Here is a 21782-nt window from a genome sequence, read left to right as displayed (position 1 = left end):
TTCTATTCTATTCTATTCTATTCTATTCTATTCTATTCTATTCTATTCTATTCTATTCTATTCTATTCTATCTTCATTCTATTCTATCATCATTATTCTATTCTATTCTATTCTATTCTATTCTATTCTACTCTACTCTACTCTACTCTACTCTACTCTACTCTACTCTACTCTACTCTTCTTCATTATTCCATTCCATTCCATTCCATTCCATTCCATTCCATTCCATTCTATTCTATTCTATTCTATTCTATTCTATTCTATTCTATCTTCATTCTATTCTATCATCATTATTCTATTCTATTCTATTCTATTCTATTCTATTCTATTCTATTCTATTCTATTCTATTCTATTCTATTCTATTCTACTCTACTCTACTCTACTCTACTCTACTCTACTCTACTCTACTCTACTCTACTCTTCTTCATTATTCCATTCCATTCCATTCCATTCCATTCCATTCCATTCCATTCCATTCTATTCTATTCTATTCTATTCTATTCTATTCTATTCTATTCTAGTTGCAGGGGCTGGATATGTCTAATGAAGAGAAGGACTAGGGGTGAAACAATAGCAGTCTTTCAATGCCTGAGGGGCTGCCCCAGAGAAGAGGGGGCTGTTGACCTATTTTCCAAATAGGGCAGGACAAGAAGTTACGGATGGAAATGAATCAAGGAGAGAAATTTCCTAATGGTGAGAGCAATCAACCAGTAGAACAGCCTGCCTTCAGAAGTTGCGGGTGAGCTCCATCACTGGAGGTTTTTTAGAAGAGACTAGACAGTCACTTGTCTGAAATGGAATAGGGTCTCCTGCTTGAGCATGGGGTTGGACTAGAAGACATCCAAGGTCCCTTCCAACCCGTTTATGCTATGTTCTATTTGGTGGGGATGCTTCAGTTGAGATTCCTTTACTGCGCAGGGAATAGATTTGGGGCCCCATGTAGAGCCTTCCACCTTTGGGAGCCAAAAAGGAAGACGCTCCTCTGAAACTGTATTGCTGGAATAGACAACGGATCAAGCCAACTATGGAGGTTTCACAGTGAAACACTGCTAGTTTTGATAAGTGTCTGCGGGGGAGTCTGAATTGATAATAATAATTCAATTCTAAATGTTGCCTCTTTGGCACCAGGCTCCAAGTGATATATTTTAGAGTCTTCTGGGAAGAAAAAATTAAATTTGTCTTCCTGGAAGCTACTCAGAGCTGTCGTAGTTGTACCACTCTGATCTCTTTCTCTCTCTTTCTCTCTCTCTTACTCTCTCTTACTCTCTCTCTCTCTTCACTTTCTCTCTTTTCCAGTCTCTCTCTCTTTCTCTGTATTTCTCTCATCTCTTTTCTCATTCTTTCCTTTTGTCTTCCATTTTAATCTCTTCTTTTTTCACTCTTTCATTTTCTGCCTTTTTCTCTCTCATATTCTGTCTTTCTCTCTCTTTCTTCTCTCTCTTTTCTTTTTTCCCATCTCTCTCTCTCCTTCTCTCTCTTTGTCTCTCTCATTTTCTCTACCTTTCTTTCTCTCTTTCCCTCTCTCTCTCTCTTTCTCTTCTTCTTTCTTTGTCTCTCTCTCTCTCTCATGTCTTTCTCATTCTTCTGTTCTCCCTTCCATTCTCTCTTGTACACTTTTCTTTCTCTTCTCTCTTACTTTCTCTCTCTCTCTCTGTCTCTCCTGTTTTCTCTCCCTTTCTTTCTCTTTCCTTCTCCCTCTCTTATTCTCTCCCTCTCGCTATCTCTCTCATCTCTCTTTATAATTTTTCTCTTCCATTCTCTCTTACTCTCTTCTCTTTCCCCTTTCTTTCTCTCTTTCTCTTTCTTTCTTTCTTTCTTTCTTTCTTTCTTTCTTTCTTTCTTTCTTTCTTTCTTTCTTTCTTTCTTTCTTTCTTTCTTCTCCTCCTCCTCCTCTTCTTCTTCTTCTTCTTCTTCTTCTTCTTCTTCTTCTTCTTCTTCTTCTTCTTCTTCTTCTTCTTCTTCTTCTTCTTCTTCTTCTTCTTCTTCTTCTTCTTCTTCTTCTTCTTCCTCTTCCTCTTCCTCCTCCTCCTCCTCCTCCTCCTCCTCCTCCTCCTCCTCCTCCTCCTCCTCCTCCTCCTCCTCCTCCTCCCTCCTCCTCCTCCTCCTCCTCCTCCTCCTCCTCTTCCCCCCTCTCTTCTCAAACTACCAATAACTTTTTGCATCCAGAAAGGACACTGTTTATGGTTGCTTGCTAAAACAACCCACGTACAGCTTTGAAAAATGAGATGCACCTTTGTTATTTCCAAATGAACGCCATTGCAGGCTAATGAAAAAGAAATGCACCTGATCAAAACTATAATCCCAACCAGCTTTTTAAAAAAAATAACTAGCAGTTCTTGCCTAACCTCCTGGCCAATTGCTTTGGGAGGCTGCTAGGTCCTCACCACTTAGGGTCATCCTGATCTCCAGGGGAATGCTGTTCCACAGAGCAGAAACTGTGTGATGGAACGTGGTAAGGAGATGGATTCCCAGGCAGGTGAATTCCAGAGGAACAAGAGGCAACTCAGCTCAGATATCGTGTGTGAGCGAAAGAGGGTGAAGACATCCCCTCCCTAATAGTTCCCAGAATATATTATAGATGAAGAGAGTAGAGTGTTCACTCTGGCAAGATTCCGTCTATGGGTGTGAAACAATAAGGAACTCAACTTGGAAGAATCCCCATGTGTCATTCTTTTTTTGGGTGGGGGGACCGACACACCAAAGGCATGACTCCTGGGTCCAATGAGATGACATTGTTCGATGGAAAGGAGTTGGAAGGTGTCCTCCTTGCTAGATCTGGTGGGACAAACAGAGACAACAGAGAACAGTCCTGGGAATCTTGTGGGCACTTGAATAACCAGCACCTTGGATGACCCTCGGATGCTCACTGACAGCCAGTGCAGCTCTCTGATCAACGGTGTTATATGGCTGTAATAGTAATAATGAAAAATCTTTTAAAAAATATCTGCAGTGTTGCGTTCTGGTCCAGCTACAGCTTCCAAATTATCTTGAAGATTAACGGCATGCAGAGCACATTACAGTGATCCAAACGGAAGGTGACTAATGCATGAGTCACCAAAAAGAAGATCTTCTGGACTAAGAACAGGCACTGTGGGTAGCCAGGGCAGACCTGTTCAAGGCCACAGTTGCACTCTGCGGTCAAGAGATCTCTGTGTCGGGGCCCACTTCAAAACCTCATCCTAAGAAAGCAGAACTCGTGGAGGCCGTTTCTTCCAAAAGGAACTTTTATTAGGAGAAGCTGACGGCAGGCATAACAGACAGGATCTGAGGGTTTTCCCCGCTCAGATCGATAGGTTAAAGGCGTCCCAAGTGTGTTTTTCAGAGTATATAGCTATCTTAGAAATTAAGAACTGTCCCCTTAAGGGATAGCCTTCTGGGTAATGTAGTTTAAGCTGCCTGGTCATATCTGTGTTCAGACTGGCCACTGGGAAGGACTTCTGATTGTTACCAGATTTCCTGGCTACATGCTGGCCAGCGAGGTCTTTATGAATTCCAGCCACGAGAACTGTTTGCTTCGTTAGCATGGAAGAAACTATCTCTATTTACCTACGTGTTGGGGTACAGATTATGCAAAGAATGTCAGAAGAATCCCTACAGAAACTGTGAGTTGATGTTTAGAGGATGCCTGACGAATTAAAGTAATCTGCATGAACCCTTTCTCTTAACACTTAAAGCTCAATACCTCAAAAACCAAGATCATGGTCATCAGCAAACAACCTGTTAATTTACCACCAATAAATTCAGAAAGAATACCACTAGAAAAAGTTGAAAGGATCATGCACCTCGGTTCTAATTTACATGAAAGCTGGGACATGGCCGCTGAAATAAAGACAAGGATAGAGAAAGCTCGAACAGCAAAGACAAGGATAGAGAAAGCTCGAACAGCATTCTTCAAAATGAAAAAGATCTTCTGCAATCACGACATAAGCCTAAGACTGAAAATCAGGCTTGTCAGATGCTATATTTTTCCTATCCTGCTCTATGGAGTAGAGAGTTGCTCTCTGACAGAAGACCACCTGAAGAGACTAGAAGCATCTGAAATGTGGATCTACAGGTGGCTGTTACGTATAAGCTGGGTTGACAAGATCAGAAATGAGGAGGTGATAAGCCGCCTGGGAAAGCCAAGGGAAATCATCAAAACAATTAAAAAACGAAAATTAGAATATTTCGGACATGTGATGCGACACCCAGAAAAATACGGCATACTCCATTTAATCCTCCAGGGAAAGATTGAAGGCAAACGAGGTCCAGGCAGAAGAAGAACATCATGGCTTCAAAATCTAAGGGACTGGTTTGGACAAAACTCAGCAGCACTTTTTCGTGCGGCTGCTGATAAAAACAGGATCGCCAACATGATCACCAATGTCCGATAATGGATATGGCACAAGAAGAAGAAGAAATGAACCCTTTCCATGGAGTTAATCTGTCTGTATCAAGTAATAGCCAGTTTCCTTTGCTTGTAACAGAACACCAAGCAAACCCCACCCCAATAGTTCATCTGGTCAGTTCGGATGGGCCAATCTCCAGGTGTTAAGTCCGTGGTGGGAAAGGTGCTGATAGCGCCAGTCTGTCTCAGAGTTATAGAGGTGTTTGTTGGGTCTTCGCACCTTCCCTTCCGAACAGGAGATAATCCAGATGCCCGGAGGCGCATTCCTTTCTCTCCTTCCCTTTCTAGTTGACATCAAGGGAGGACAGTTCAAAGAGTGTGTATGCAGACACAGCGAAAGAGTTTTGTTGTCGCGATAGAGAAAAACAAAGAAGCAATCCAGAGCGTCTTCCCCCCTTCCCTTCCAGGAGTATGACAGAACCCAGAAGAATAGAAAGAATAGAGTGTCATGGTTCCGATAGATGAAACTCTTCAAAGAACTTTGAGGCATTGTTTACCTTAAAGAATCTTTATTCGAGCAGCATAGCTTCGGCACGTACATAACTGAAGCCAAAATCTGAATTCCCCTCCCCTAAACACATAGTATCAAAGCACAATTCCCTCCTCCAATTAACAGTCATAAATCACATTCTCTAATTAGTTTAAAATGCAAACCTTCCCTCCAGTTCTATAACCCGCCATTTCTTATCATCTCTTATTTCAAACAACCTTGAAGAATACTCGACTGCGATGTCGTTATGTCTAACTGATCCCCATACACATTCTTCCCCCTCCCCCTCCCCAGCATCATCTAATTCTAACTCTAAAAGTAACACACAGGTTAAAGAGAAAATGGCTGCATCTTCATATATTGTCAAAGCAAGAACATCCGATGTTAGCAGCATTGACAGAGAGCTTAGAATAAGAGTTAGGGAGAGCCCCCTTGGAAATACGCGTTCTGACGCTCTGTCTTGGTGAATGACCATAGCCAGTGACTGCATGCAGAAGACAAAGAGAAGGGGAGAGGGTAGATGGTTGAGCACCCCATAGAGCAGGGCATTGACTTATCTCCCCTCAAAATACCCCCCAAACTAGAGTGGGAGAAAGTAGGAGAACCGCTGCAGAACAGGCCAGCATTGCCAGAGTGCTAAAACAACAGTCCTAGTTTCCTAAGCTGGTCCAGTAGATACCATGGAATCAAAGGCTCTTGAGATATCAAGAAGGACCAGGATGGATGTATTACCCCTATCCAAGCCCTACCAAAGATCATCCAAAGGTCTTTTAAGAAAAGACTGAATAGCCACTTGTCTAGAATGGCATAAGGTCTCCTGCTTGAGCAGGGGGTTGGACTAGAAGACCTCCAAGATCCCTTCCAGCCGTATGATTCTATGTTCTCTTCTAACAACTGTCTCTACTACAGAACATCAAGCTTTGTTACCAGAAATGTCATTATTCACTGCAGTTTGCAAAATCGGAGAGGGAAACGGTACCTTGTGTGTTTCCTTCATCTCTGTCTGAGGAAGGGCAGATGGTGGAGCAGATGGCCTGCCAGGAATGTGACCCTCCTCCTCATGTTGTGTTCACACAACAGCTTTCTAATTGTCTGGACTACAAATTGCCTGGGCCAAGAGCAAAAGGATCATTAGCTTTTCCCAACTGGATTCTTTCCAACTTCGTTGGAGGTGGTGCCCGTGAACTCCACTGATTGAGATGAATGAAGGGATCGACTATACAATCCAGACCAACCCAGGGAAGGCTGGAGCCATCAAAAGTGGGAAATCTCACCTTCTTCATGTATCAGGTGTCACAAAAGTCCATTATCCAGAAAGAGGATTTGAGGTCTGATTCTCTTGACTTAGTTCAAAAGATGACGGTGACAATGTCTTCTCTGAATCCACCCCTGGATTCTAGTATATGAAGATTAACAGACTAAAAGAGTTGGAAGGGACTTTGGTGGTCTTCTAGTTCAACCCCCTGCTCAAGCAGGAGATCATATCAAACAAATGGTTGTCCAATCTCTTCTTGAAATCCTCCAGTGATGGAGCACCCACAACTTCTGAAGACAAGCCGGTCCAATGACTAATTAAGGAATAACAGAATAACAGAGTTGGAAGGGACTTTGGAGGTCTTCTAGTCCAACTCCCTGCTCAAACAGGAGACCCTATACCATATCAAACAAATGGCTGTCCAATCTCTTCTTGAAAACCTTCAGTGATGGAGCACCCTGAACTTCTGAAGGCAAGTCGTTCTACTGATTGATTGTTCTCACTGACAGGAAATTTCTGTTTAAGTCTAGATTGGATCTCTCTTTGATAAGTTTCCATCTGTTGCTTCTTGTCCTGCCTTTAGGTGCTTTGGATAATAGGTTGACTAGAACTCACTGTCTCCTGGTGATTGACCCAAACTCAACCAGTAGTCATTCAACGGGGGACAGGAAATTAGCAGGGTTGGTAAATTAAGATGAAGTTGATCTGATGGCCTGTCATTTTGGGTTTACCACCCCAGATAATTTCCTATCCCCAGTTGAATGACTACTGGGTGAGTTTGGGTCAATCATGGAGACAGTGAGTTCGGGAGAGAGAGGGAGGGAGAGGGAGAGAGAGAGAGAGAGAGAGAGAGAGAGAGAGAGAGAGAGAGAGAGAGAGAGAGAGAGAGAGATGGATTGTAGGAGATGACCAGGCTGAGCCTGAGGGAGGCGTCAAGTTCATCATCAGTCTCAAGTCACTCCATGCCTACAAGATATCTAAGAAAGACAAGCCCACCTTGAATTCCACTGACTCTTACTGCCAATTTGCGGTAAGAGTCAGTGGAAGTCAATGGAAGTCAGTGGAGCATGAACTTGCAATGAACATTTATATCCATTTTAAACCGCCTGGACTTCCTAATGCTTTGGAAAATAGGTTGACACCCGCCCCCCTCTTCTTTGTGGCAGCCCCTCAAATATTGGAACGCTTCACCTTGCAAGGCTGAGAAACATCGAGGTAAGGCAAGGCTGTTTTAAGAAAAAAGTAAGGTTCTACATTTGGGCAAGAAAAATCAAATGTACAGGTATAGTATAGTGGGTACCTTGCTCAATAGTAGCAACTGTGAGAGAGATCTCGGCGTCCTAGTGGACATGATAGCCGTGTTACAATATCTCAGGGGCTGCCCCAAAGAAGAGGCAGTCAAGCTGTTCTCCAGAGTGCCTGAAGGTAGGACAAGAAGCAACGGATGGAAACTGATCAAGGAGAAAAGCAACCTAGAACTAAGGAGAAACTTCCTGACAGTGAGAATAATTAACCAGTGGAACAACCTGCCTCCAGAAGTTGTGGCTGCTCCAACACTGGAGGTTTTTAAGAAGAAACTGGACAGCCATTTGTCTGAAATGGTATAGGGTTTCCTGCCTAAGGACTAGACGGCCTCCAAGGTTCCTTCCAACTTTATTATTATTATTACTATTACTATTATTATTACTATTACTACTACTATTATTATTATTATTATTATTATTATTATTATTATTATTATTATTATTATTATTATTATCATCATCATCATCATCATCATCATTATCTAGGCACTCCTAGGGTTCTAGGTCTATCTACACTCGGTCTTTCTTTGCTAATACCTTTTTAGTCTTTCTGGGCCACGTATGTGCCCATTCTGTTTACAAGTTGCTTCACGTGCCCGGTAAAGAAAGAAATATAATTAGGACCTGAAAAAAAAATTTCTGCTCCCTCTCCTATCTCCCTGCTCCGAGTTGAGAAATAGCTTTAATATTCCTGTGACAGCTTCTCCTGGTTTATGTCTCGTAAATAACTTCAACGCATAAAAGCTTGCATTATTGAATCGGAAGTTGGGATTCATCCTTCAATCTTTTGGGCTTGCAAACGCTGCCTCTCCTTTTTCAGAAGTGTCAAATATTTATGGGAACGTTCATGAAATGCCTTTACGACTCTAACATGTTCTATTGCTCCTGTGTGTAAATATCAGCAAGTTCTCTACTTGGTTTCTCTGCTTACCCCATTAGGCTACTGCGAGAGAGGGAATACCAGCGTCAGTTGGACGTGGTTCTGAATACAAAGTCCAAACAACTAACCTTCTTTTTTTCTATATAACAAGTTTTATTAATTTTCCATTTGTACACAGCTTCATGTATTAAGGAAGCAACATGGTGGTTGGGTAATTCATAGTCCAATAACAAGCTTTTCAATACGTATGTCAATTTACACCATCAAAAATTTCCTCTCTGTTCCCCTTAGTTATTATACCATATTCAAATGGTATACATTGCTAGTTATAACTCAATCATTGAAAACATTTATCAATCACTCTTGACTTATATATATCTCTATATCCTGTTTTTAATTTTCATCTGATTTCAATTACAGTATTCCAGTTGGCTTAATGTCCATAGTATTTAGGTTTCGGATAGCCCACAGTTCCCTTAGTTCATTACAAAATAGTTATCATATCTAAAATACACTTATTATTTATTCAAATAAATTCTTAGTTTATTTCACCATCATATTCTACTTCTCATTCTAATATCATCACTTACTAAGAGCAACAAAGATGATCAGGGGATTGGAGGCTAAAGCATATGAGGAATGGTTGCTGGAATTGGGTATGTCTAGTTTAATGAAGAGAAGGATGAGGGGGGACATGATAGCAGTCTTCCAGTATCTCAGGGGCTGCCCCAAAGAAGAGGGAGTCAAGCTATTCTCCAAAGCACCTGAAGGCAGGACAAGAAGCAACAGGTGGAAACTAATCAAGGAGAGACGCAACCTAGAACTAAGGAGAAACTTCCTGACAGTTAGAACAATTAACCAGTGGAACTACCTGCCTCCAGAAGCGGTGAATGCTCCAACACTGGAAGTTTTTAAGAAGAGACTGGACAGCCATTTGTCTGAAATGGTATAGGGTTTCCTGCCTGAGCAGGGGGTTGGACTCGATGACCTCCAAGTTTCCTTCCAACTTTACTATTATTATTATTATTATTATTATTATTATTATTATTATTATTATTATTATTATTATTATTATTATTATTATTATTATTATTATTATTATTATTATTATTAATAATAAAATAACCTTTGTCCTCTGAATCCATCTTCTATATTATAATTCAAAACAATTATTCTAGTAACTAATTTATTTCCCTTATAACTTTCTACTTGGAATGATGCCCCCCCCCCCCAAAAAAACCCCAATTCCTATAGGATTGCAGCTAGTTTGTTTTCCTTTCCACAGTGGCCAAAGAGATATATTAGCAATAATGGCGAGACCGAGTGCCCAGACTGCAACCCAAAACCCACTTATGTATCATCGGGTGCCGGGTGGGTGTGGTCCATTGGGTGGGCGTGGCTGCAGTGGTAACGCAGACTGGGTGGCACTAAAAAATTCAATCAATCAGTTCCAGCTTTGCGAGATCTTTTTTTTCCTGCGAGAAGTTGAAATTGATTGAAGCTTTTTTTTTTTTTTTTTTTGCACACGGTGGCGGAGGCCTAAAGCGAAAAGGTTTTATAAAACCCAGCTGAAGGCCTAGGACTGGGGCGATGGCACGCGTGCCCACAGAGAGGGCTCTGAGTGCCGCCTCTGGCACCCGTGCCATAGGTTCGCCACCACGGTATTACGGAATCACACTGCACTTGTGAGGCCACACTTGGAATAGAGCATCCAGTTCTGATCACTGTGATTTTTTTAAAAAAGGATGCAGAGGCTCTAGAAAAAGCAAAGAGAAGAGCAACCAGGTTTAGCGGGCGTCTACAAAATAAATCTTTTTTTTTTTTTTTTTTTGCCTTTTGGTACTGCCAACAAAAGTGCGTACAGTCAAGGCCGTGGTTTTCTCAGTTGCAATGTATGGCTGTGAAAGTTGGACCGTAAGAAAGGCTGAGCACCAAAGAATGGAGGCCTTTGAACTATGGTGCTGGAGAAGGCTCCTGCGAGTCCCCTGGACTGCAAGGCGATCCAACCGGTCGGTCCTGGAGGAGATCAACCCCGACTGCTCTTTAGAAGGCCAGATCCTGAAGTTGAAACTCAAGTGCTTTGGCCACCTAATGAGAAGGAAGGACTCCCTGGAGAAGAGCCTGATGCTGGGAAAGATGGAGGGCAAGAGAAGAAGGGGACGACAGAGAATGAGGTGGCTGGATGGAGTCCCTGAAGCAGTAGGCGTGAGCTTAAATGGACTCCAGAAGATGGCAGAGGACAGGAAGGCCTGGAGGAACATTGTCCATGGGGTCGCGAGGGGTCAGACACGACTTCGCAACTAACAACAACAACGAAATAAGTCATATGATGAACAGTTCAGAGAACTAGTTATGTCTAGCCTAACAAAGAGAAAGTTTGAATGTGTGTGTGTGTGACATGATAGCTATGTTCTGGATTTGGGGTTTCACAAAGAAGAGAGGGTCAAGCTCTTCTCCAAAGCACCTGAAGGCAGGACATGAAGTGACGGGTGGAAGATCATCAGAGGGAGATCCAACATGGAAATAAGGAGGATTTTTTTTTGTTGATGGTGAGAACGATTAACCAATGGAACAGCTTGTGTCATGGAGTTTGTGTGCTCTATCACTGGAGGTTTGAAAGCAAAGATTGGACAACCGTTTGCTCCAGGATGATATTATAAGGTTTCCTGCCTTGAGCAGGGGGGTTGGACTAGAAGACCTCCAGGGTCCCTTGCAGGCCTAGGATTCCATGTGTTAGCCTTGCCCTCATATTTTGCCTAACAGCAGCCCATAGTGAACATCTAGTAGGCCAAGTGCTCAGTCAGAAGCTCCCATGAATTCTATAAATGAAAGGTGAGCCAAATCTCTTTCCCACAAGTTCTCCAGGAAAGGCTGTCCTCTCCTTCCCTATCCTCTTGTTTTGTCCCAGGCTTTTTAAAACAAACAAACAAACAAACAAACAAACAAAGACCTTTGATTTGCATCTCTGTTCTGGTTCCCTGCTCTTCCTATGTGCCTACTCTTCTCCTACTTTTTCTCCTTCTTCCTCTCTCCCTTCCTACCTCCATCTTCCCTTCTTCATCCTCTCCTCTCCTCTCCTCTTCTTTCCTTTCCTTTCCTTTCTTTTCCTCTCCTCTCCTCTCCTTTCCTTTCCTTTTTAAACTTCCAGTATCTTCTTTCTTGACAGAGCCTCAAGAAATCTGTGATGAAGACAACCTGGCCTCTGTGAACTGGAAAGAGACTCCAGCAGGAGACGCGGCAGCTGTCCGATGTCCGCGGAACGCCACAGGTAACCCCTGGGGATCAGCCCTCTTCCTGGTTCAAGGTCAACTGGAATGAAGCGGTCGGATTTCAGATTTTTCCTTTTTTAAAAAAATTCAGTCATCCCCATGGACATTCCTGGATGGACCCTGCCTTTGCATTATTTGGAAGGACTTGATAGACCCCAGGGTGATATGGGGGCCATCAACTGGTGGGTAGGACTGTTGTCCCCAGGGAGATGAAAGTTTATTGTACTGGAGTTATATTTCTATAATGTGCCAGGAATCACTAGGAGTGAGTTGGGTGGCCACGTATATTTTCTAAATAGTGATAGATAGATAGATAGATAGATAGATAGATAGATAGATAGATAGATAGATAGATAGATAGATAGATAGATAGATAGATAGATAGATAGATAGATGGGAGAAGGAGGAGGGGGAGGAGGAGGAGGAGGAACAGGTGGTTTTCTTGCAGGCATTTCATGACCCAACTAGGTAACATCATCAGTGCTAGAAGGAAGTGGGGTTTGTGAGGAGGAGGAGGAGGAGGAGAATTGTGGGGTCCTTGGTGCTCTCTGAGCTTGGTGGTTTTCTTGCAAGCATTTCATGACCCAACTAGGTAACATCATCAGTGCTAGAAGGAAGTGGGGTTTGTGAGGAGGAGGAGGAGGAGGAGGAGGAGGAGAAGAAGTTGTTGTTGTTGTTGTTTCACTTCACATCCGAGAAGCTTCATCAGTTGTGANAGGAGGAGGAGGAGGAGGAGAATTGTGGGGTCCTTGGTGCTCTCTGAGCTTGGTTGTTTTCTTGCAGGCATTTCAGGACCCAACTAGGTAACATCATCAGTGCTAGATGGGAGTGGGGTTTTCAAGAGGGAGGAGAAGGAGGAAGAGGGGGCGGCGCTGCCCTTTTTTTCAGGTTAGAGTTTTCACGGTATCTTCTCTCATCAGGGTTGATCCTACGGCGGTGCCTGCTGGATGAAGACGGCATCGCCTATTGGACGCTTCCCACGTATGTCAAGTGTGTCTCCATAGACTACAGGAATATCCAGATGATGGTGAGTGGGACTTGCTTCTTCACTTCTGAACTGAGGAGAACGGCAAAACTGAAGAAGCTCCTTGTATAAGAAGTGAAATGTCTTCATAGAAGTAGGAGAAAAACCAAGGAAGTCCAGTTGTCTTTTTTTTTTTTTTTAAAAAAAAGCACCTTTAGGAGAACCATAACCTGGATGATTGAGAATCTTCAAGGACATTTAGTTGACCCAATTCTTGTCAACTAATATAGTTTTGAATAAGATAAGATAACCTTTATTGTCATTTTTTGACTGTGGGCACAATGGCACACATCAAAATGAAATTTAGTTGCCCGCTCTCAAATTGAAACACATACATGACGCACACCTAAACATACTATGAACAACATATGTATAGACCCACACCCCTACATATACGTAGCAAATAAATATTAAATACTGTCCATCTTGAATATATCATGGAAGGAGGAAGCTTCAGAGTTTGCAAGGTTAATGCTATATGGAATGAAACTATGGCTGAATCTGGATGTTCTGCTTCGGATACCACGAAGCCTCCTCCCAGAAGGTAACAAGGAAAACAGGTCGTGAAGAGGATGTGTAGTGTCCCAGATGATCTTACGGACCCTGTTCAAGCAACGCTTCTGTGCTATGTCCTGGATGGGAGGGAGGCAACTGCCAATGATCTTTCCTGCTGTCCTCACCACCCTCTGCACCGCCTTCCTGTCTGAAGCAGGGATGCTTCCAAACCAGACCGTGATGCTGTATGAAATCTTCTGGGCTTCTCTTGCTTTCTTTACCCAACTAGGTAGCATCATCAGGGAACTGAGGATGTTACTTAATTTACTAATTTACTAATGAAACAAGCCAACACCTAAGCTAGAGATCACCAAGCTCCCTACAGTTGAAACCTGAGTTGCCAATATTCTCTTCCATTGTTTTTTAGTTAACGGCTACAGCAGTGGTGATCTTGGTCAATGTCAAGATCATCTCATTCGTGTCTTCTTCAATCTTCCCACGGGAAATTAGGAATGAAAAACAAACACACACAATACAAACCTTTTAGTCTTCTAGTCCAACCTCTTGTTCAAGCAGGAGACCCTATAGAGCAGACATGTCAAACTCGCGACATCACGTGATGTCACACAACGTATTGGGATGGTTTTGCCGTTGCCGGCAATGGGGTGGGCGCGGCTTCTGGATGACGCGTCCGGCCCGCAGGCCGGCAGTTTGACACCCCTGCTATAGAGTATCATTGCAGACAAATGGTTGTCCAATCTCTTCTTAAAAACCTCCAGTGTTGGAGCACCCACAACTTCTGGAGGCAAACTGTTCCACTGATTAATTGATATGGGATTAGAGAATAACAGAATAACAGAGGTGGAAGGGACCTTGGAGGTCTTCTAGTCCAACCCTCTGTTCAAGCAGGAGACCCTGTACTATGCCAGACAAATGGTTGTCCAATCTCTTCTTAAAAACCTCCAGTGTTGGAAGATCCACAACTTCTGGTAGCAGGTTATTCCACTGATTCATTGTTCTCACTGTCAGGAAATTTCTCCTTAGTTCCAGGTTGCTTCTCTCCTTGATGGGTTTCCATCCATTGCTTCTTGTCCTGCCTTCAGGCGCTTTGGAGAATAGCTTGATTCCCTCTTCTTTGTGGCAGCCCCTCAGATATTGGAACACTGCTACCATATCACCCCTCGTCTTTCTCTTCATTAAAATAGACATAACCAATTTCAGCAACCATTCCTTATATATTTCATCCTCTAGCTCCCTAATCATCTTCGTTGCTCTTTTCTGCACTCTTTCTAGAATCTCAACATCTTTTTTCATCATTCTGAAATCATCAGACTAGCTCACTCAAACTGTAAATCTTATTCATTTCGGTTCCGAGGACTTGTCTGGCCACCTCGAGTGATCCAGAAATCTCGATTTAAAAATAGACAGTCATTTGGGCTTGCAGCACAAGTCAATTTTCTTTTCTAGAAGAATTCCAGAAAGCTGGTTCCTATGGGTGAGCTGTAGATCTTATCTCTCTTAGGAGAAGATTTTAATAACTAGATCAGGGGTAGGCAACCTTGGCCCCTTCATGACTCGTGGACTCCAACTCCCAGAATTCCTGAGCCAGCCATGCTGAGGGGAAAGGGAGAGGTTTCCAAGCTGAGCCATGCTGGCTCGGGAATTCTGGGAGTTGAAGTCCATCAGTCATAAAAGAGCCAAGGTTGCCTACCCCTGACCTAGATTATACAGGGTCTTTGAAACAATTATATTATATTTTGGTTGGTGGGTTGAGATGCTTCTTTAATAGCTCTGTGCGGTGGTGAGAAACATGGTATGGGTTTCTTTTTTTTAAAAAAAGGAAATATCATGAAATAACATCTGTTCTGTTTTTGACTTGCCAGACCAGGGAGCATCTCTCGAAAGCCCAGCGGGGGCTAGTTGGAGAAGGGATCTCAGATGTCTTGCAAAACCTGGTGGAGATCTCTCAGGACGGAACCAGCTACAGTGGGGACCTCTTGTCAACCTTTGATGTACTCAGGAATATGACGGAGATTTTCCGCAGGGCCTATTACAACCCGACTTCGAGCGACGTGCAGGTGAGTTGACAAATAGGAATCCCACAGGTTAGTTAGCATGAGGGTAAAGCTCTAAACGTCATGGTTCCGACAGATGAAACTCTTCAAAGAACTTCGAGGCATTGTTTACCTTAAAGAATCTTTATTTGAATAGCATAGCATCGGCACGTACATAGCCGAAGCCAAAATCAGAATTCCCCTCCCCTGAACACATAGTATCAAAGCACAATTCCCTCCTCTAATTAACGGTCATAAATCACATTCTCCAATTAGTTTGAAATGCAGGCTTTCCCTCCAGCTCTCCAATCCGCCATTTCTTATCATCTCTTATTTCAAACAATCTTGAATCGCACACTACTATGCTCTTGTTATGTCTAACTAATTCCTCTACACATTCTCCCTCCTCCCCCCCCCCCAGTATCATCTAATTCTAACTCTAAGAGTAACACACAAGTTAAGGAAAATGGCTGCATCTCCATAGATTGTCCAAGCAAGAACATCTGATGTTAGCAGCGTTGACACTAAATGCTTCCATTAAAAAAAATAAAATCGAAGAGTTCTGAATTTAGTCTTGATTCCAGAGCAGTGTTCGTCAATCTTGACAACTTGAAAATGTGTGGACTGGCTGGCTGGGGAATTCTGGGAATTGAAGTCCAAGCGTTTTAAAGTTTTGTCCAAGTAGAGAAAGACTTTGGAAAGAGTGATTCCAATGGAGCTCTTTCATAGTTTTTTTCCCCGCGTGCTATGAAGTTGCACGCAAATCTACAGGCACAGAGACAGGCGTGACAGCATAATGCATTCATCATTTTGAGGAAAGCTTTCAATCCTGCGGGTACCTCTGCAAGCAAAGACATCTAGGAAGACGTGGCAACGTTTGATGAGGCTCTAGCTGATCAGCCCTGAAACATCAGCAATCAGCAAGCCTAAACAGGATGGATAACAAGAGATTAGAGCCTCAGTAAACAAATAGCAAAGAGGGGTATCGATTAGGGAATGTGCTTACCCAGGCAGTCAATTCCCGTTAATGCCTTGATCAGTAGATGTTTTGCCGGTATAAACACCCCTGATAGAATCTCATCTTCAGAAAACGATCAGTGACAAATTGACAAGCATGGCAGGAATGGATTTATAAGAGCTTAAGACTTTTTGCACTCTTACAAAATAACCAGGAATTATAGCCATTTTTCTTTAGAATGCTCTGTAGAGTAGAGTAGAGTAGAGTAGAGTAGGGCAGGGTAGAACAAAATGCAGCACAGGATTGCAGTAGTAGAATAGAATAGAATAGAATAGAATAGAATAGAATAGAATAGAATAGAATAGAATAGAACAGAACAGAATAGAATAGAATAGAATAGAATAGAATAGAGTAGGGTAGGGTAGGGTAGGGTAGGGTAGGGTAGGATAGGACAGGACAGGACAGGACAGGACAGGGCAGGGCAGGACAGGAGACAGGACAGGATTACAATAGTAGAATAGAATAGAATAGAATAGAATAGAATAGAATAGAATAGAATAGAATAGAATAGAATAGAATAGAATAGAATTCTGTATTGGCCAAGTGTGGTTGGATACACAAGGAATTTGTCTCCGGTGCAGAAGTTCTTAGTAGACATTCAAGCAACAAAGTAAGATAATCCTAAGGTACCAATAGGAGAGAACACAATAGTAAAGATGAGTAGCGATTCAGTAATTACAGTAGTAATGAGAAGTAATTAAAAAAAGGAGGTAAAGGAGTCCTTGTGGATTTTACTCCACTAGTCATTGCTGACTATAGGGGTGTGCATGTGTGTGCTCATCTCTGTTTCAAGGCCATTGAGCCAGCACTATCCAAAGACATTTCTGCACACATGTGGCCAGCATGACATCATGGAGCACTGTTACAGTCCTACTACATGAGTAAATATCCTTAAACATAAGACAGTGCTGTGGGAATTAGGTGTTCAGCAGAGAGATGGCAAGATGGGAAAAAATGATTTGTGTCTAATTGTTTGGGCATGCCAAATTATAATAATATTATTAATTGTCAATTAATAAATAATTCAATTCATCCTAAGAGTGGAGGGAATTTTTGCCCCCATTCTTGGCAGGTCACTCCATTGCCCCTTCCTCCAAGTAAAATTGAACTGAATCAAATTGAATATTTTATCTGGCCAAGCGTGATTAGACACTCAAGGAATTTGTCTCGGATACTGACGGACTCACGGTACACGCAAAGCATCATCATATCATTATCGTCATCATCATATCCTCACCCCAATAAAAGGGGGAGTAAAGAAGATAATAAGAAGGATAAGTCATATTACTACAGGTGTAGCTACTTGGGTTAATATAGACTTTAGGCAGGACTGAGGGAACTAAGTGTTCCACAGAGTGATGGCAGGAGGGAAAAAACTGTCCCCCTGTCTAGTTGTTTTGACATGCAATGCCCTATAGCACCATCATGAGGGGAGATGTTGAAACAGCTTATGTCCAGGATGTGAGGGGTCTGTAGATATTTTTTTTTTCAGCCCTCCTTCTGGCCCTCAGAATATTTGTTGTTGTTGTTGTTAGTTGCAAAGTCGTGTCCGACCCATCGCGACCCCATGGACAACGTTCCTCCAGGTCTTCCTGTCCTCTACCATCTTCTGGAGTCCCTTGAAGCTCACGCCTCCTGCTTCAGTGACTCCATCCAGCCATCTCATTCTCTGTCGTCCCCTTCTTCTATTGTCCTCCATCTTTCCCAGCATTAGGCTCTTCTCCAGTGAGTCCTTCCTTCTCATTAGGTGGCCAAAGTACTTGAGTTTCAGCTTCAGGATCTGACCTTCTAAAGAGCAGTTGGGGTTGATCTCCTCTAGGACTGACCGGTTGGATCGCCTTGCAGTCCAGGGGACTCACAGGAGTCTTCTCCAGCACCATAGTTCAAAGGCCTCAGTTCTTTTGCGCTCAACTTTTCTTATGGTCCAACTTTCACAGCCATACATTGCAATTGGGAAAACCATGGCCTTGACTATACGTACTTTTGTTGGCAGCGTGACATCTCTGCTTTTTAGTATGCTGTCTAGATTTGCCATAGCTTTCCTCCCCAGGAGCAAGCGTCTTTTAATTTCTTGGCTGCAGTCCCCATCTGTGGTGATCTTGGAGCCCAGGAAGATATATACAGGTCCTCAGAATATGCAGGTCCTCAATGGAAGGCAGGCTGGTTGCAATTCTTCTTTCTGCAAACTTGGCTACCTGTTGGAGTCTGTACCTGTCCTGTTTCATTCCTGTACCAAACCAGACAGTTATGGGAGATGATAGTCATTGGTGGTGATGGTGGTGAAGATGGCGATGCCTTCAACCACTTGGGAATGACTCTTGATGAAGTTTCAGCTCAGCTCTAAAGCCTGGGAGACTGAAATCACTGATGTCCTGGTTTGAAAATGATCTTGGGATGTGCAGTTCTTCATACTTGAGCATTTCAGTAGGATAATCCATCACTCCGGAGGTGAATTTCCAATATCAAATGCTGCCTTGGTATATTTAGACGCTAGTCCACCCAACTTGAAGATGGGTGGACTTCAACTCCCAGAATTCCCCAGCCAGCCATGCTGGCTGGGGAATTCTGGGAGCTGAAGTCCACCTACATTCAAGTTGCCAAAGTTGAGAAATACTGCTGTGCTGCTTCTCAAAACCCATGCTGAATGCATTGTGGGGAAAAAAGACTCATAGAAATGAATTCTTCATACCTTCTTAGAAGTTCATAGAAACGAATTCTTCATACCTTCACCTTTTCTTGGCCTGTCTCCATAATTGCTAGCGTAGATGGAATAGAAGATCAGGTCCACCGATGGACGAATCACTTCTGGTTGAAAACCTTGGCAGACCTGAGAAATGTCCTTGAAATGTCCTCTTCACACAACATCTGTCTCTCAATCCTGGGAGGGTGGGAAAAACCATGACCACATGCCTTAAAAATCTAAAGAGTTGGAGATGGAGATCCTTTCTTCCTGGCTTCTTCCTCATTATCTAATGAATGGCTCTGAAGGAAAGATCTCCTTCTGCTTCTCCACTTGAAGATGGGGAGGGTTAGAATGGAATGATCAAAGGATATGTCAACGACGGTGTGTCAATTTCAGGGAGGAATCCATTGGCTTTCTGATTTTTTTTTCTTCTCAGAACTTCGTCCAGGTAATTAGCAACATCCTGACCGAAGACAACAGAGACAAGTGGGAAGAGGCCCAGCTGGTACGTGAATCTTTCAGCTTCCCATTATAACCTTCTGGAAATTGCTTGGAGGGGAAACCGGCAATTTTCTCGGAGTTTATTATAAGGTAGTCTTGACTTATGACTGTTTGCTTAGTGGTCATAAGTTGAGGACTATCTGCATAATAAGATATAAAACAACATGTGCTTAGCGACTATTGGAAGTTTTGATGGATCTACCTGAGGGGTATTTACAACCCAGATTTGAAGTTCTGTGATTGAGCAATCCCATCATGATCATGTGACCACATTAACAGTTAGGGTCTAAGGGACTAGAACTCACAATCTCCCTATGGTGGGCTCATAATCATCCAGCCAGTTTTCAGATCTAAATCAAGACTAGAACTCCCAGTTTCCTGGTGATTGAACCAAAGTCACGCAGCCAATTTTCATGTCTAAATCAGGACTAGAATTCACAGTCTCCTAGTGTTTGGCCCAAAGTCCCCCAGACAGTTTTCATGTCTAAATCAGGACTAGAACTCACCATCTCCTGGTGACTGGCCCAAAGTCCCCCAGCCAGCTTTCATGCCTAAGGTGAAACTAGAACTCACAGTCCCTTGGTGACTGGCCCAAAGTCCCCCAGCCAGTTTTCATGTCTAAATCAGGACTAGAACTCACAGTCTCCTAGTGACTGGCCCAAAGTCAACCAGTCATCTTTCATGCCTAAGGTGGGACTAGAACTCACAGTCTCCTGGTGACTGGTCCAAAGTCAACCAGCCAGCTTTCATGCCTAAAGTGGGACTAGAACTCACAGTCTCCTAGTGATTGGCCCAAAGTCCCCCAGCCATCTTTCATTCCTAAGGTGGGACTAGAACTTACAGTCTCCTGGTGATTGACCCAAAGTCATGCAGCCAGTTTTCATGTCTAAAATGGGACTAGAACTCACCGTCTCCTGGTGATTGGTCCAAAGTCAACCAGCCAGCTTTCATGCCTAAAGTGGGACTTGAACTCACAGTCTCCTAGTGATTGGCCCAAAGTCAACCAGCCATCTTTCATGCCTAAGGCGGGACTAGAACTTACAGTCTCCTGGTGATCGACCCAAAGTCCCCCAGCCATCTTTCATGCCTAAGGTGGGACTAGAACTCACAGTCTCCTAGTGATTGACCCAAAGTCATGCAGCCAGCTTTCATGCCTAATGTGGAACTAGAAGTCAACATCTCCTGGTTTCTGTGCTAGGACTTTCCTCACTACATCGAACTGGCTTTGTGCTGCAAAGAGACACTGAGAAATTTTTAAAAAAAAATAATATAAAAGCTAAGCTTTTGTGCAAAAAATGTTTGCTCGGCTTCCTTTCGGATGTAAGAGGAGAAAAAAGCAACAACCCAGACATAAAAAAAAAAATAGTGCTGCCTTTTGAAAAAGCCAAACGTGTAGACAAGAAGACAAAGGGAGGCTCGGAAGCTTAGTTCAATATTATCAAAGGTACCTTGATGGCACAGCGACAAATCTCTTTTAGCAGGTTTTTCAAACAAAACGCTGCAACGCCGAGATGCGGGAAGCAAGGAAGAAGCTGTCTAATCCCTTTTTTTTTTTTAAGGAAACGTTTTTGTCTGGCCCACGGTGGCATTTTTCCGCGCGCATCGTCCCAGAGGGGCTCTAGGGCAAAGACGTGGGGATCAGCCAAGATAAAATCCTCAACTGAGTTAACAGAACATGTTAACAGCAGTTCAGTGTGGTGGAGCTGAGTGGGAAACGGGTCAATTCCATATCTGCAAAGGTGCTTTTTTCACCAGGCAACTGGACTTCCTTTGTTTTTTTTTTAGAAGACATTTCACTTCTCATCCAAGAAGCTAATAATAATAATAATAATAATAATAATAATAATAATAATAATAATAATAATAATAATAATAATAATAATAATTGGAAGATCTGCAAGAAATATCATTTGCCTGTAAGCAAAAACTGGTGGGATCATAAAATAGAGAAAGTCATAGAAAATGATTAAGTTAAACTGCTCTGGGACTTCAGAATTCAAACAGACAAGCACCTGCAACATAACACCCCGGACTTAATTGTCAATAAGAAAGACAAAAAAGTCTGGATAGTGGACGTGGCAGTGCCTGGAGACAGCAGAATAGACAAGAAAGAACTGGAGAAGATAACAAAATACAAAGACCTACAAATAGAAATAGAAAGACTGTGTCAAGAGCAAGCAAGGGTAGTACCAATAGTAATAGGCGCCTTGGGTGCAATCCCAAATAATAATAATAATAATAATAATAATTTAATTTCTATACCGCCCTTCTCCCGCAGGACTCAGGGCGGTGCACAGCATATTAAAACAGATACACATATCAATAAAAATAAAAACCCCTCTAAAACCAAATTAAAAACCAAATATTAGAAGCTGTGTTCCAATTAAAATTATACTTAAAATCGTCCCTAAATAAAATCCT

General features: G+C 42.7%; 1 protein-coding gene across 1 annotated transcript in view; it reads left to right on the top strand.

The window, feature by feature from the left end:
- The window catches only part of ADGRB1 (adhesion G protein-coupled receptor B1), a gene marked incomplete at both ends in the record, with an annotated part of 115077 nt that overhangs the window by 48610 nt on the left and 44685 nt on the right, over positions 1-21782 (top strand). The window contains 4 exons of the mRNA XM_015826099.1: positions 11484-11585; positions 12507-12613; positions 14989-15183; positions 19297-19365. Coding sequence (XP_015681585.1) covers positions 11484-11585; positions 12507-12613; positions 14989-15183; positions 19297-19365 — 473 coding nt within the window. The remainder of the gene's footprint in view (positions 1-11483; positions 11586-12506; positions 12614-14988; positions 15184-19296; positions 19366-21782) is intronic.

Source organism: Protobothrops mucrosquamatus, unplaced genomic scaffold, assembly GCF_001527695.2.
Source record: "Protobothrops mucrosquamatus isolate PMUCROS unplaced genomic scaffold, P.Mucros_1.0 scaffold2957, whole genome shotgun sequence".
Lineage (NCBI taxonomy): Eukaryota > Metazoa > Chordata > Lepidosauria > Squamata > Viperidae > Protobothrops > Protobothrops mucrosquamatus.
The sequence above is the reverse complement of the archived record's forward strand: the minus strand, read 5'-3'. Positions and strand labels throughout refer to the sequence as shown.